The sequence below is a fragment of the Crocuta crocuta genome, unplaced genomic scaffold (assembly GCF_008692635.1).
Source record: "Crocuta crocuta isolate KB4526 unplaced genomic scaffold, BGI_CrCroc_1.0 scaffold31, whole genome shotgun sequence".
NCBI lineage: Eukaryota > Metazoa > Chordata > Mammalia > Carnivora > Hyaenidae > Crocuta > Crocuta crocuta.
This window is the reverse complement of record NW_027528362.1, coordinates 6,254,555-6,271,309: the sequence shown is the minus strand read 5'-3', so window position 1 is coordinate 6,271,309 and position 16,755 is coordinate 6,254,555. Positions and strand designations below refer to the sequence as shown.

Sequence of the window (16,755 nt, the reverse complement as noted above, 5' to 3'; positions counted from 1 at the left end):
GAGCTGAGGAAGAATATCCCACCACAAAAAGACATACCACATAGAATCGGTCAAAAGATTCCATGTCCAAAATCAGGGAATGCAGTTTCTGACTACTTTTCAACTGATGGAGCAGATTGTGGTACCAAATCCAATGCGAGCCCTGCAAGGAAGCTGGATGCTTACACTGCAGTTTCCCTACAACCTGAAGACAAGGGGGAAGGCATAAAAACTCAAAATATCCCATCTACCAAATCAGGGAATTCAGTGCTTGGAGATCCAGGTGATGAAAGCTCCAGGAGGAAAATGAGTGGTCACATTGCCAGCAAACATATAAAGTTGCAAAGAGATTTACTAACAATGTCTACAACATCTGTTTTCTCTGACTCTATCAGGCAGGAAAAGGTGTTAAAGTTTCCAGGAAGGAAAAATCTCACGGGACCCAAATGTGTGACCATAAAGGCAAAGAAGCCGCTTTGTTCACAGATGCTTCATACCACTGACCATGATAATCTCTACTGTAGAAACAAACAGGACTGCAACTTAGAATCTATAATAAAAGACGTGCAAGAAAATAAAAGTGTAGCTAATGCATTTTTGTCTCCCACACCTGTTTCAACTGATAACAAAATAGATCTTGAAATGCATAGCACATCAGAAGCAGAGATGAATCAACTAAGAGTAAATCTACCCTGCCAGATCTCTGCAAAGCTAAGGAAATCACCACGTGACAGGGAAGCATGGAAGGCCAGCTCAACTGACACACAAAACAGATCAAGCAACACAATGAAAACAAATGTGCAACATGAAAAGGAAGAGGAAAATATCCAAAGACTGGTATTGGATTCGGTTCCACACGATGGGCAACACTGCAGCTTCAGCACCCACCAAATGAAAAATCCTGGTTCTCACCAATCAAAATCTGAACTGAATAATTCAGAAGTCAGAAGGACTTGGAATTTGCCTTGTACAGCACAAAAGATGAAACAAGAAAAGTGCTTTAGAGAAACTATTTTGGAGCCTGTTTCTAGACACGTGATGAATTTTCTTCAAGTTGAAACAGCGAAAAAACGTCTTCTTTCTCAAGAAGGAATAAAATGTGTGGAAGTTCTAAAGACTCCATTGCCGAAAGCAAGGAAATCAGAGACTGGCTCAATACAATGTGGCCCTCTGTGGGATGGAAATCCTAGGAGAAAATGGGATAATCCTATTATGGGGAAAAAGGCATGGAATCAAAATGACTTAAGAACAGTCTTAAAACCTACAGATTTTTCTAGCCTTGATTCATCTGTACCCCAAAGCCAGAGCTACACGTTGGAGTTTGTAAGCAAGAGAAGTGAAATAAATTCCAACCACGTAACTTGGAAGGCGAAGAATCGACCACGTTCACAATTGCTTAATACCACAAGGTGTATTACAGGAAGCCATAGAAAGAAAAAGGGGTGCACATTTCAGTACAAGATGAAAAAGAGACAGTGGATCGAAAGTGTGGTGGAGGCATCCCTGTCTGCTGCTGAGGGAACTGATATTCCACCACCTAAGATAGTGACTGATAAACACTCATTCGATACAACAGCAAGGAGCACTCTATATAACAGAACACTTCACAAAAATCTGCAGGGTCATACTACAGAGAAAGAGGCAGAGTTAGCCGAAAACTCGGCCACAACTTTCTTGGGACCTTTAGATTTCTTCACACCTATTTTATCTGACTCTGAAAGCCAGATAAACACAGTACAGTTATTAGGAGAGAAAATCACCTTGAATATCAAATGTCCAGTTATGAAGAAAAAGGAGCCGGCAATTTCACAAATACTTAAAATCAGAAGGCAGTTTACCACAAAACACTGGACTAAACCTGGATCCAATTTAAAAACAAAAATGAAACAGATGAGGCAAGATAAAAATGTGGCTAATACATTTCCAAATACCATTGACTTCACACCGGATACCCCTGACATCGAAAGGCAAAACAGATTCAAAATAGGGATAGACAGAATATCAAGGTTCCATCACTCACAGCCAACACATATGGAGTTGCCAACTGAAAGGCTAGTGATTTCACAAATACTTAATGCTACCAGTCATGCTGCTTTAAGTAATAATGAGCAACAGGAAAAGAAGATAGACAGAAAGAGAGAGAAAACTGTATTATATGTGGACCCCAAATCCATACATGATTCTATGCCTATTTTTTCACACATAAAAATGGAGCCGTCACCTAGTACCTGGGGTATCTATGAAGAATCTTCTGAAAAGGGAAATGCCCTAAACAAAACAAATACTAGCTCTGCTTCTGTCTGCACACCTGTGTATCCTCAAATCATAAAACATACAAGTAAGGCAAAAACAGGAGACGTGAAAGACATTATACATACCAAATGGGTAAAATTGAAGGCAAAGAAGCCACCTGTTTCCCAACTGTTTCATACTATAAGATGTAGGACCAGAAGAAACAAAAAGGAACAAACACATAACACTAAGAAACAGAAGGAGTTCCAGCAAGATAAAACTGTAACAGATTCATTTCTGAGCACTATTTGTGATTCTAGATCTGTTTCATCTCAAATTAAACAATTTACAGAAGTAGAAAGGGAGAAAGCCAGGCCAAGAAATCCCATATACAATCCTCCGCTAGAGAAATCACTAAACAAAAGAAAAATGTCATCTTCAGCGTCCAATGATATTAAGAATACTGTATCAAGAAATATCAAAACACTGAAACAATGCATTAGAGTGCAAAAAGAAAATCGCCAAGCTGTTTTACTAGACGTTCTCCAACCATGTAGAGATCAGTTAGTGATTAGTCAAGAAGTAAAGAAGGAGCTTGACCAAGTGAAAATAGGAGTAACGTTGGAAAGAGAAGTATACCCTGGTCTAGCTTCCCAGAAGAGGGAAATCGATTACCCTAGGTTCGACATCCCAAGAATTAGAACACATACAGAATGTGAATTCCTTGTTGCACAAAGAGTGAAGGAAGAAGATGTAGATGCCATTGAACGTTTGGTTTCAATTCCGCGGGGAAGAGAAATATCAGAGAAAACCAATGCTTCATTAAGCTCAAAACGACAGAATATATTTCTTACAGAGTTGGATGCTTCTCAACGGAAGACTTGGAGGGAGCACGAATTGCCAAAACAAGGAAGTATTTCAATGACAAATCTGGAGTCTGTTGCCTACCCCATTATGAAACCTCTTCATTTTAAGAACACAGGAAAGATAGCTGAGGAAGATATGTACACTAACAAAAAAAATACTTCACATCTATTGAGAAGAGAAGATATAAAAGAAACTGATATCTTGAAAGGTTCAAAAGGACAGAAGTTTCTTTATACCAGTCTGGCAGCCAAGCAAAATATATCTGCAGTGCAGAAAGGAGAGGTGAAGCCAGGTGACATTCCTGAAAGTGTTGTGGATTCTGTATCTTGCCCACATAGGGATAACCATTTTCAGATAACACCGGCAGTAAATACAAGGAAAGGAGATGTAAGAATTTCTATAAATTTATATGTAAATCCATGGAGGAAAGAACAATCAAAGCTAACTGATAGTCCAATAAGATTAAATGAACAGAAAATGATTTTTTCTGAGAAACTGATGGCGAAGCAACTAGATAGGTCTAACCATAATAAAGAAAATATCCTGGAATCCATTTCTTCATACATATTGCATCAACCCCATAATGAAACGCTAAAGAAAAATGTGTCAGCAAAAGGAATGAATTCAAAAGTATTGAGTTCAGTGGTAGACAACGCATCAAATGAAGTGGATACTCCACTAGATCAACCTCCATGCTCAGGAGTTAACTTACATAGTAGAAGAAAAGAACCTCAAAAAGAAGGTACATGCAAGGCTCTTCCAACATCTGTTTCTTATTCCTCGACAGAAGTACTTCAGATTAAATTGCCATGTGTAAAGAAAGTATTAAAGGCCCCAATGTACGACACTTCAAATACAGAAGGAATTGGCTTGCCTGTTGAGGAAAAAGAAGAGCAACCAGAATGTATACACCAGATTTCTCCAAAGCCTGCTTCTCACTCTTTGAGGAATATATTTCAGAGTAAGATACTATGTAAAGAGAAGGCATCAAAAGAAGTAGTTAGCACTGTGGATTGCATTCCAAGTACAGAAAAAATTGGCTCACTCATTACAAGAAAAGAGAGCAAGGTGCAGATAGGTAAAGGTAAATCATGTATGAAACTGACAAGCTTGTGTGCTCCCTTACCATCTCTATCACAAAGTAATGTGAATTCAAGAATAAAAGTAGGGCAAGATAAGTCAGGAATACTAAAGAGCTGCCTTCCACCATTAAAGGCCAAGGTATCATCAAATGTCAGGGAAACACTATTTGCAGAGTCAATTAATAGAGATGGTTTAAGCAATGTAATAGAATCAAAACATTTAACACAGGAAGAAAAGGAAGATGGAGAAAATATCATATATGTGAAAAACATAATGGGCCTCAAATGTGTCACTCTTAAAGGAAAGAAAACACCTTTGAAATACATACTGCACGGACAAGAACCACAGGGGAACAACAGAGAACAAGAGGAAATGATGCAGAAAGATAAAAGTGATCTAGACATAGTTCAGAATAAGCGCCATGCTTCCATTCCTTCTTCACCACACCTGGAATGGATTCCTGAAATAAAGGAGGTCCTCATGCGAGGAATCATGGGGTTTTGTCTTCCATCACTGACACTCAAGGAATTATCAGATGCAATGGGAATATGTGAGGAGCCAACTGATGATATTTTAAGCAGTATTAAAAAAGCAAGATATATGCCACAGAAAGAAAGAGTAGAAATGGCTTTGGAAGAAATAAAACAACCCAAAAGAATAGGTTTGAAAGCGAAACAGTCTCTGATTGCACAAGAATTACAGTTGAACATTAAAGAAAACGAGAAAAACATGCAGGAAGACAAAGATAATCAAGTCGGGACTCGGAACACATCTCGTATTTCTACCTCTTTTCCATCTTCCTCAGAAGTGGACATAAATATAAAAGGGGAAGAAATGAGGCTAATAGAAACAAGGTCTTCTTTTCTACAACTAGAACTCCAGGAGTCATCAGATATAGAAAAAATAGCATACAAACAGTCTATTTATGGTGATATCTCAAACAGCATAAATAAAGCCAAAGAACATACAATGCAGGAAGAAGAGGAGCGAGTCAAAAAGGAAAAAGCCGTATTTTTTAGGGAAAAGAAATCACCAATTTCACAGGAAACCCAGCTGGACATTGAAGAGGAAGAGATAAAGATACAAAAACTTAAAGATGAGCCAAATGTCCTTGTGACCAATACCAGCACTTGCATAAGTGCTCCTTCTCATTTAAAACTGGATACAAGAATTAAAGCAGCAGACTCTCCAGCCAAAGTAACGAGATACCCTCTTCCAGAACTATCATACCAGAAATCATCAGATGCAGTGAAAAAAGCAAATAAAGAGTCCACTGATGATGATGTCACAAGTGATGTACAAGAAGCAAAAGAATATATGCCTCAGAAAGAAAAGAATGATGTACAGATATCAGCCGAGAGAGACGTGATGGATCCAAAAGATAAAGATTTAAAAAGAAAGAAAGCACTTTCACAGGACACAGCATTGAATCTTAAAGAGCAGGTGAAAGTGGATGCAGAAAGTGAAGAGCAAGGGGGAATGGATGGAGGAGGTAAAGGTGAACAGGAAGTAGTTTTGCCCACACATTGGGCTTCTGAATCTTCTCTAACTCACCGTGAATTGGGCACAAGAATAGAAGGAGAGGAAGACATCCAGGGAATAACAAGATCTGCTGTTGCACATCTATACCTACAGAACTCATTTGATGCAGGGAAAGTAGCATACACAAAGTCAACTGGTGAGGATGTCTCAAAGGATGTAAGAGTAGTACAAGAGTATGAGCCAGAGAAAGGAGAAGATAGAAGAAAAATAGTAAATATGAAATATCGAATGTATCCCAAGGGCACAGCTTCCAAGGAAAAGTTATTACCGCTTCCACCTGTGCTCCGTACCTCTGGGAGTTGTGGTCCCCAAGGTATAGTGCAGACAAACATGCAAGAAACATTAGGAAACATACGGGAAAGAAGTGAACTAGATAAACTTCTGACAAGAACTTCTCTACTTCAGTTTAAATTAAACAAAGGTATAGAAGGCAAGGAAGAGAAGGAAGGAATAACAAGACCCTTTCTTCCACCCTCATGGCACAAGGAATCATCAAGTGCTGAGAAATTAAAATATACAGTCCCACCTTTGAATGGCATCTCAAGTAATTCAAAAAGAACAAAAGACATGACACAGATAGAAGAGGATAAGGCAAATCGTTTTGAGGGAGACGTAATGCATCCCAAGTACATAGCTTTGAGAGCAAAGAAATCACCCCTTTTCCCTATACTCAAAAAGAAACTGCAAGTAAACCTCAAAGAACAAGCGAAAGTGAGGCAAGAAGATAATGAGGAAACCGTTGTGCTTCTGAGCAAAATCCATCCTTTTATCACGTCTTCAACTCATCTTAAGTGGGACACAGTAAAAGATGAGGGAGGTGAACCAGGAATAAGAAATGATGTGCCACATGTTGAGCTCCAAGAATCATTGCCTACAAGGCAAATAGCACCTGCACCCACAGATTCACCCGATAGCCATGTGAATAAAGGAGAACAACACCCACAACAGGGAGATAGGAACAGAGTACAAACAGAAGCCATGAATGGCTCAATGCAACCTAGTGACACAGATTTTAAGGCAAAGATATCACCACCTCCTCATGTGTTCAGTATTACTGAGCACAATGCTTTGAACAACAGAAAGGAACCACAGTGGAGCATGACAGAGAAAGTAAACCAGGAGCAGCAAAGAACAGGAGACCCCGATGTGGCTCTTACAAAGACTCCTCCTTCCACACCTTCTCCATCTCACCACAGTTTGGACACAAGAACCAAAGAAGACAAAGACTCACTTGCAATTATAGGAGCCTCTCCTTCACAATCACTGTGCCCCACATCATCAGATGCAGGAAAAACCCGACATGCAGATTCCAATGAGGGTGTTAGCTCATCCAATGTAGTAATAAAAGTTTATCAACCTATGCCATATACAAAGGTAAAGAACAGAGTAAAAATAAAAGATGGGGAAGGTAGAAGATTTCCCACAATAATCACTTTAAGAGCAGAGATATCCTCATTTCCACATCTACCCAGTAGAAAGAGACTACCTGTGAATATTAAAGAGCAAGGGAAAGAAGTGCAAGAAGGCAAAAGTGAACCAGAAATGATTCAGAAGGACGCCTGTGCCTCCTTACCTTCTCCATCTTACCTGAAATGGGACAAACAAATGAATGAAAAGGAACACGTGTTGGAAAAAATGCAATTCTCTTTTCCACCATTAAAGATCCAGGATCCATCCAATTCAGGCAAAAAAGCATATACTAAATCATTTGATGGTGAGTTAAAAGAGAAGGATAGACTCAAAATAGATAGTGAAGATAAAATGGTCCCAACATGTGTGGCTCGGAAGGCAAAGGAATTACCCCTTTCACATATACTTGGTACCAAAAAATTGCGGTGGAAAATTAAAGAGCAAGAGAGAAAGGTGCAGAAAAAGAAAAATGACCTAGTTAAAAATCTTGGAAACATGCATACTTCTTTACTTACTCTCCCATATCTTAAATTTGGTACTACAGAAGAAGAGGGGCACAGGGTAAGAATTACAAGTCTGCCTCTCCCACAACTACAGTCCAAGCAATCACTAGATGCAGTGAAAACAGAGTATGCAGAAACAACTGACAGAGAACTTTCAAATGATGTAAAAGAATTAAAAGAACACACGTTACAAAAAGAAGTGAAGGATGGAGAGAAAAACATGGATGTGAATAGTATAATGGACCCCAATGATAGGTATTTAAAAGCAAAGAAATCACCTATTTTACTTAGATACAATCTAAGTGACCATCAGTGGAAAACTAAAGAACAAGAGGGAATGGCTCGGGAAGGTCAGCATGAGCCAGATGGTACAATACTGACTAAGACTTGTAGAGCTTCCCTACTTCACCTTTACAAGAATACCAGAGGTGAGAAAAAGAGAACGCCCATATTAACAAGATCCTCTCTTTCCCCAGTCAACTTCCAAGAATCATCAGATTCTGAGGACATGGAAAGTGTAGAGCCAATTGCTAGAGATATTTTAACCAGCGCACAAAAACGAAAACATCATATACCCCCAAACAAGGAAGGGGATAGAGTAGAAACAGTAAACCTCATGTTCATCAAACATCAAGAAAAGAAGATGCAAGAGAGTAACGATGAACCAGGTGTGGTTCTGGCAAACTCTTCCTTGCCATCATCATCTCTCCCTCACCTCCAGTTGGATAAAGAAGTACAGGTAGATGATGAAATGCTAGTGCTTACAAGGTCTGTTGTGCAGAAAGTATCAAATGCCGGAGAAATAGTACATACAGAAGCAATTGGTGGTGATGTCATGCAAGATAGTCAAAATGAGAAACAGCATGTGCCACAGGAAGAGGAGCAGGATAGGGAAAAAATAATAAATGTGAGAAGTATGACGCATACCACAGGTATAATTTTGAAGTCAAAGAAATCACCCCCTTCACATATGCTCCATAGAACAGAATTGCATCTGATCATTGGAGGGCAAGAACCAAAGAAACATGAAGGTCAAGGTAAACTACCCTGTACAGTGCTCAGAAAAATTTATGTTTCCAAACCTTCAGCTAACCTTACATTGGATAAAGGTACACAAGTAGATGAAAAAAGGCTTGGAATTAGGAGACCCTCTCTACTTCCATGCATGCTTTCAGCATTATCGGGTACAGAGAAGAGAGCAGATACACGGGCAGTTTGTGATGTAAGAAAAAGGAAACAACATACGTCACAGAAAGAAAAAAAGTATGAAGTGAAAACAGTAGATATGAGGATCAGGATGCATCACAAAGAGGCCAGGATTTCGTCAATTTCACATATCTTTAACACAAAGGGATTTGTGTTGAACATTAAAGAACAAAAGGAAAATGTATGCAGAGGTAAAGATGAGCTACCTGTAGTTCTGACAAGGACTTTCCTTTCCATCCCATCAGCACCTCCCCTTTATCTAGACGCAGGGAGCAAAATAGTCAAAGATGTACCAGGGGCTACGGGATCCTCTCCTCTCCAGCAGAATCTCCAGGAGCCATCAGATACCCAGAAAACACCAAGCACAGAGGCAGTTGCTGGTGAGAGTGAAATCGTTGTGAAGAAAACCAAACACTCTCGGCCGCAAGAAGAGACACTGCAACAGTGGACCTCCAACTTCATGATCAGTGCGCAGCGAAGGAGTGAACCTCCACGAGTCAAATCTGAAGGAGACTTGAGGCTGTTAGTTTTAAATTCACGGCATGAGGACATTTATTTAACGGGATTTGGTAACATAAGTGGGAAAAGGCTGGAGTATTTCTTTACAGGGCAAGAGGCTCGACCAGAAAAATACAAAACAGAAGCTTTTACAACATTTCTCTCCTACCCCACAATGGATCCAGCTAAGATGGGAAACCTGAAGAAAGAAGCAGAAATAATGGATAATATAAACCATAAAATGAGTCTTGAGCGTTTAGTTTCACCACCAAGGAAACTATCCAAGGAAATATATGTCACATTTGGTACCCCTGTACGTGCAAAAGGATTTTCTGTTTTAGAGCAAGATGCCCACCAACAAAAAACTCTATCCAAAGCACCTCCAGGATCTTCAGATTCATATACATCTGATAAGTCAGAGACAGAGGTACAAAATCATGATAAAATGAGCAAAATGCTCTCTTCCAAAGCATTAGCCCCACAGACAAAGGGGTCTCTTGAGAAAATGAATATCACAGAGTCAGATACCCCCCCAATTGTAGACGGACAAGAGATTGTTGTGCAAAAGCAAGTGGTGTTACAGTCTGACAGTGGACATAAGACCTGCCTGGACTCCAACTTTTCTCTTAAATTCCCATTTAAAAATGGAAGGCAGAAGACACCATTGGAAACAGATGTACGCAAGCAAACTACAGTGTACCGCAAAATACAAATACGCCCAGGAACACACATGGATATATCAATATTTGATACCCTGGGAGGGAAAAAAGAGCAGGCATTGCCAGAGCCAGAACAAGAGGAAAGCATTCTAGAATCATTTCAGAACTCTCTTTCCTTCCACTGGACTTTTCCAACTCAATCTGAAGATCTGGAGGGAAAAAATAAAACGGACACTAGCACTACTATAAATCTGGAGCAAAAACCATTAGAGATGGAAGAAGGGGAATTAAAAATAGACACAAACATAGTTATCTGTCTGGAAAGGGACAAAACAGAAATGCACAAATGCATCATTGTCGATCTGGAGGAGAACATAAAAAGGGACGCAAGAAATACTGCAAACCAGAACACTCCATCTCCAAAGGCAGAGGAATCTCCAGCTAACACTCAGGTGATCACTCGTCTGGGAAACAGCTGCCCAATAAAACGAAAACATAAAAAAGACCTAGAAGTCCCTGGTGCAAAACAAAACATTCAGCCACAAAAAATGTTTCAAAAACATATTCTGGATTCATTTTATGCCTACATTCCTCTTTCTCTCAAATTTGAAGGCCGGAAAGGCAGATTAACAATAGCAGATTTGAAAAGAGAATTGAGCCCCAAATATTTAGCTATGAAAATCCAAAATCACCCAGTTTCACAGATTCTTAATAACACAGGACGTGGTACTCCAAGCAATCGAAAGAAATTAGAGTATGACTTCAGCAGACCAAAGAAAACAGTTTTGTGGCGTGAAGATACCTCAGGAATATGTATCAGAAGTCTTTCTGTTTCCCCGATGAGTTCATCTCAGACTGAAGAAACAGTAGAATCTGAGACAAACCTAGAAAGAGAAAAGATGCTCTGTCTTTCTGAATTCCAACAGAAATCACCAAACACTAGTGACATTAAGAGGAACAGCGCAAGCATTGGAAAAGAAGGGTGTCTTCCCTTCTTCCCACTGTCAGAATCAGGAGCAAACCTCAGCAGTGAAACAAAGGGAAACATTTTAATTCCACAAACAAAAGAGGAAACCGAGCTATCTGATCCTGATAGCTCAAGGATCAGAAACGAACCTGACTTGATTATGACTGAGGAAGAAGAAAAGGCACCCAAACCCATTCTGATGCTCACAGAGTGTCCACTCATGTCTGATGATCCAAAGGACAGTGAGGAAACCCACATGGAAAGTACCCTAAGTATGACTATTACCCCCCCAGGAGTAGAAGAAACACCACATGGGGCTGAGCTAGTTGATACCATGGAGTGTGCCTTGCGACCAGAACAGGGAGATAAGAGTGAACCCATCCAGGACACAACCCCACAAAAGGTCCAGCAACAGAAAGCTTTTCCAGGAACTGGGCCTGAACCATCCCAAGTTAAAAGTAATGAAATAAAAGTCATGGCAGAGAGTATAACTGCCGAAAGTATACTTCCTCTTTATGAAGCAATTAAAAATATCTTTGAATCTCAGATAAAACATATGATCCAAGACACAATTTGTGAGGATATACTGGAAAAAGTAAAAGCCCATAAAACTGATGCTCAGGAGTTACCATCTTTTGCAGGAAGTCCAGATATAATATCCACAATAAAACCTCCCAAATTGCAGCCCAAACCTATTTTAGAATGTCTTCCTCTGGAAGAAAACAATAAGCTCACTAATCATTTAGAGTCAAAAGCAGTTGAAATAAAACTGAATCTGATACCAGAGGTAGCAAAAAAATCTTTCCAAAAGTTCAGCCTTTATCTAAAACAGTCTATTTCAGAACAGAACAGTTGGAGGCTACATCGAAGACCTAAAAAAGTGTGCTTTTTGCCTCTAGAAGGGATTGATACTATAGAACCTAACTTGAAACAGAAATACCCCAAGGATTCACCTCTTGTCTGCTGTATGAAGACATCGATTGTCAATGTTTCAAGTGGCGACAAAGAGATCATTACAAACCAAAAAAGTGTTAGAAAGCTAGGAAGCGGGGCATTGTCAGTGACTTGTGCTAATGAGATGCCATTGACTCCTATCCTTCAAAACTATTCAGCAGAAGAAAAAGACAAACTTCTCATACACTTTTCTATAAAAACATTAGAGATTCAAATGAAAGCCTTTCCCAGAATTGTAAGAGAATCTTACACAATGGCTGGTACTCAGAATACAAAGAAACCTTTATCTAAATTTGTTACTTCTGATGTCAAAGCACCAAAACAAAAAAACAAAGTTTTGTTACTTTTTGAGGAAAAATCTCTTCATCAAATAGATCTTGATTTGCGATACAAATACCTTCATTTTCTACTGGGGCTTTCAGTCAAAAGTATGTTCTCTAAACCAAATGCACTTCCCAAACATATTCTTAAGTTAAACACAGCTGCAGTTTGTAAAAATATAGAGAACAGGGGAGAAAGTGGAGGTGGTCTTTGCACTGACACAGAACAACAGCACATCTCTTCCAAGAAGCAAAGTCCCCATGGAAACTCATCACTGATGAAAAAACTCCTGGAGCCTACCCATGCGTGTGCTTCTAACCCTAATCAACAGGGCACAGCGCAGAAAGATAGTAGTACAGTTCTTTCCGAGTTAAGATCTCATGTGACTCCAGAAAAAAATAAACAATGTCATGTGTGGTTTCAAGAAACAGATACATATAAATCTGTTGATCCAAAGACTCAGGAAAGTACTCCCAGTTTAGTTGATTCCCATTCAGTTCAGATTTCTGAAGATTTTACTGAGAGTCAGACAGATATTCAGAGTCCAGCCAACTTGGAGGAATGCTCAGCTCTTGACGTATATGGAAGTGAAGAATGTCTGTTTATAGAAGCCAGACCATATTTAAGTCAGGAATCCCAAAACATTCTGTTTGAATTACAGAGAGGCATTCCTTTGGAAAATTTCTACAAGATGAGAAAAAACAAAACTAATTTGAAACCATTTTACAGGGAAGATTCAGGTTCCCATCATCATATTAGAAGCTGTAGAAAACATTCCTCAAGTGTGACACCTTCTTATGAATCCCACAAAAGTGGGAAATATAGGTCATCTGACAAGATGCCATTTCCCGCCTGGTTGTGCCACGGTTCGTTAAGTGCTGTAGACATTCCATCTAAATCATCTTCCATTCCATTCAGTGAAGAGAAACCTTCATGGACCACAGGGTACAGAACCAGCTACTCCTTAGTCCCCTTAACGGAATCAAATATCAAATTACATCTTACAAAAAGCCAAGGCAAACCTTACAGGCATCTTGAAAGCAAAGAAAGAAAGAAGGCGAAATTGGATTTATTTAGAAAGAACAACATGCATTGGGACTGTGATTACAGTTATACACAGAATAAAGAGAAATGCACAAGAAAGAAAAATGTATGTAATTATGAGTTCGAAAAATCGAATCATTACCCAGGCAAACCTAAGTTACCATCAAAACCTCATCGAGAGGACCTCTACTTCCATTTTGAAAGAAAACAAAACCAGCCATTTTTTTATGCTTGTATTCCAGCAGATTCACTGGAGATTATGCCCCAAACCATTCGCTGGACTATTCCCCCAAGAACTTTAAAGAAGACAAACTTCAGAGTTCCTCTAGTGGCAAAGATTTCAAGTTCTTGCAATATATGGACTTCATCCAAAAAGCTCTTGGGGTCTCTCTTGGAGTCCTTCAGCCTAGTTCATCCAAATTGATAATACCATATCTAGATTCACCTGAAGTGGAAAGCTGGTTGTTACTGTGGTATTCTGTGAAAAATAAAATCAGATAAAGTCAAATGTTCTTTTCATGAAGTGTTTTCTCAACTGCTATGTTTTATTTCTGCGGTAGATTTGCACAATTGGTCTGGGAGGATGGGAAGCAAAAGCAGATGACTTTGGGGTTGATCCCACCATGCAGCGGGGTCTCCTTTTAGTTTATGCTGCCTCATAACCCCACAGGGGAGGAGCGGAGACCTGGAAGCCCTCTTTCCATCCCACACCAATGACTGAGGATGAGTTGAAGGAAATGGAGCCTATAAATGAGATTGGCAGAGAATAACAAGAATGTTGGGAGGGCATCGAGGGAGAGCTTTTTAAACAGCAGTGAGGGTTCAGTAATGCCAGACGTCACGAAATACAGAGGTAAGTACTGATTTTGAGAAGCTAGATTCCTATGATGACTTTGTCCTCATCATCTGATCCCCATCTGCCATCACGGGGTGGGGTGGGGGGTGAGAATCAAGTCATATTAGGCTCTCACTCCTGAGCACCTGCCACTTTGCAGGAACATCCTCTGGGAGGGGCAGGAAGTCATTCTGCAGCACCGCCAGGGGGAGGGACACTACCTCCCGGCGCACCTGTGCTGCCTGCCTTCTTACCACCACCACCTGCACACACACTTCCCTGCCCTGGGCCTCACGGCCCCTGGCTCAGGGCTGCAGCAAGCTCACCTGGTGGTAGAGGTGACTGAGCACCTGGAATGTGATACCAACCACATACCTTACCTTTGCCCTTGGGGCTGATGACCCCTGCTCCAACTCTTTTTTTAAAAAATTTTAATGTTTTATTTATTTCTGAGAGAGAGAGAGAGAGAGACAGCGTGAGCAGGGGAGGGTCAGAGAGAGAGGGAGACACAGAATCAGAAGCAGGCTCCAGGCTCTGAGCCGTCACCACAGAGCCTGATGCGGGGCTCGAACCCACGAACCGTGAGATCATGACCTGAGCCGAAGTCAGATGCTTAACCGACTGAGCCACCCAGGTGCCCCAACCCCTGCTCCAACTCTTGTAAGAGGTACAGAAAACCCGAGTCAACCCAGGGGCCGGCAGGAGAACAATACAGATCTGTGGGATTGGGCTGGGGGTGGGGCAGCAAGATTTTGAGCAACAAGTGAATATTTTAAAAATGCATTTGTGCCGGCTTATTCCTCGTATGTGAATAAAGCATTGGTCTCATTCAGAAAATAAATTTGGGGGGGCTCATAAATATTCCATAATGTTAATCATTTTATTATTAAATGACAAGACAGATGATAGCTTTTTATATCACCGTTACATTAATGCTAGGAATAACAATGCTTCCTTTATTATAAATGCTACTTGATCTTTTAAAAACATATATTTACTATATTTGGAATATTTGGGCATGCTTCATAACATAAGCAATTATAAAGCATTCCATTTTTTTTACTAAACAAAGTACATAATTTTATACAGTTTACACACAATTTTTAATGTTAGCAATAGAAATAGGGAAATTATTTCACTTGTTGATATTTAACAATAAAAAGACTTTAACTCCAAAGATATGTACTACAAGCATGAAGTAGACTTTGGCATCAATATGATAGTCTTGGCATCTTATATCAATTATGTCCATGGGGTTTGACAATCAGATTGAATATATTAATACTTTTTATTATAGAAAATTTTGAACATACACCACAAGAAGACAAAATACTATGATGTACTTCTATGTACCCTTCACCCAGCCCTCAAACTTTAACCTGTAGCCAAACCTGCTTTATCTACTTCTCATCTACTTCTCCATGAGTATTTTGACACAAATCACAGACATATAATTTTACCTATGAATATTTTCTATATCTCTTCAAGATAACTTTTTTTAACATAACCATCTCACATCTTAAAAACTAACATTGATGTTTTAATATCAAATAGTCAGAAGATTTCCAATTATTTTCTGATGTCATTTCCTAAGTTTGTTTGAACTGGGATATAAAGAAAGTGACGCTTTGTGGCTGGTCTTTTAAGTCTTTTTTTTTTTAATCTTATGTATTTATTTTGAGAGAGAGAGAGAGAGAGTGCGCTCAAGCAGAGAGAGGGAGAGAGAGAATCCCAAGCAGGCTCTGCTCTGTCAGTGCAAATCCCAGTGCAGGGCTTGAGCCCATGAACCGCAAGACCATGACCTGGGTCAAAATCAGAGGTCAGATGCTTAACCAACTGAGCTACTCACCTCTTTTAAATCTTTATTAATTCATAGGCTTTTCATTCCATTGTTTTTTATTTTTCCTGACAGTTTCTCAAATTGAAGAAACCAGGTTGTTCTGTAGAGTTTTCCATGATCTGTGCTCTGCAGATAGTGTCCCCATAGGCAGATTGAAATAATTAACTGGATTCCTAATTGTTCCAAAGAAAGGCCTTCAAATAGATTACACAATGTGCAGCATTTAATTTAAAAAAAAATTTTAAACATTTATTTATTGTTGAGAGACAGAGAGAGACAGCACGAACAGGGGACGGACAGAGAGACGGAGACATAGAATTTGAAGCCGGCTCCAGGCTCTGAGCTGTCAGCACAGAGCCCAACAAGGGGCTTGAAGCCACAAACTGTGAGATCATGACCTGAGCTGAAGTTGGATGCTTAACCGACTGAGCCATCCAGGCGCTGCATGCAGCATTTTAAATTCAGTGTATTGTTTCAGAAGATTGGCTGTCACTTGTGGCAATGCAAATTTGAAACTCTTAGAGCTACAGAGCTCTCTATTATGTTAAATGTTACATAGAGTCATTATATAGTTAGAGCTTTTAGAGCTGAAATGGTGAAATTTCCTGCCGTAAATGATAGGGACAGACTGAACGATTAGTTCTTACATCGTGAAGACATTTTGCATCATGAGACATCAAATGTCTATTTGTTCATAGAGAAATATTAGACATTTCTGAACGTAAAGGTAGATAGAAAAGGGCATATTTAGAGTAGGAGAAAAATCAGTACAGAGTTCAAATTTTGTAAAGCTGATCAAACCCAAACCGTCATGA

The 16,755-nt window shown here is 39.6% G+C and overlaps 1 protein-coding gene across 1 annotated transcript in view; it reads left to right on the top strand.

Moving 5' to 3' along the window:
* The window catches only part of LRTM3 (leucine rich repeat transmembrane protein 3), a 29,126-nt gene extending 15,353 nt beyond the window's left edge, over window positions 1–13,773 (top strand). The window contains exons 6-8 of the mRNA XM_077753967.1: window positions 375–6,898; window positions 6,947–11,188; window positions 11,303–13,773. Coding sequence (XP_077610093.1) covers window positions 375–6,898; window positions 6,947–11,188; window positions 11,303–13,689 — 13,153 coding nt within the window. The 3' untranslated portion in view covers window positions 13,690–13,773. The remainder of the gene's footprint in view (window positions 1–374; window positions 6,899–6,946; window positions 11,189–11,302) is intronic.
* Window positions 13,774–16,755: the final 2,982 nt, after the last annotated feature.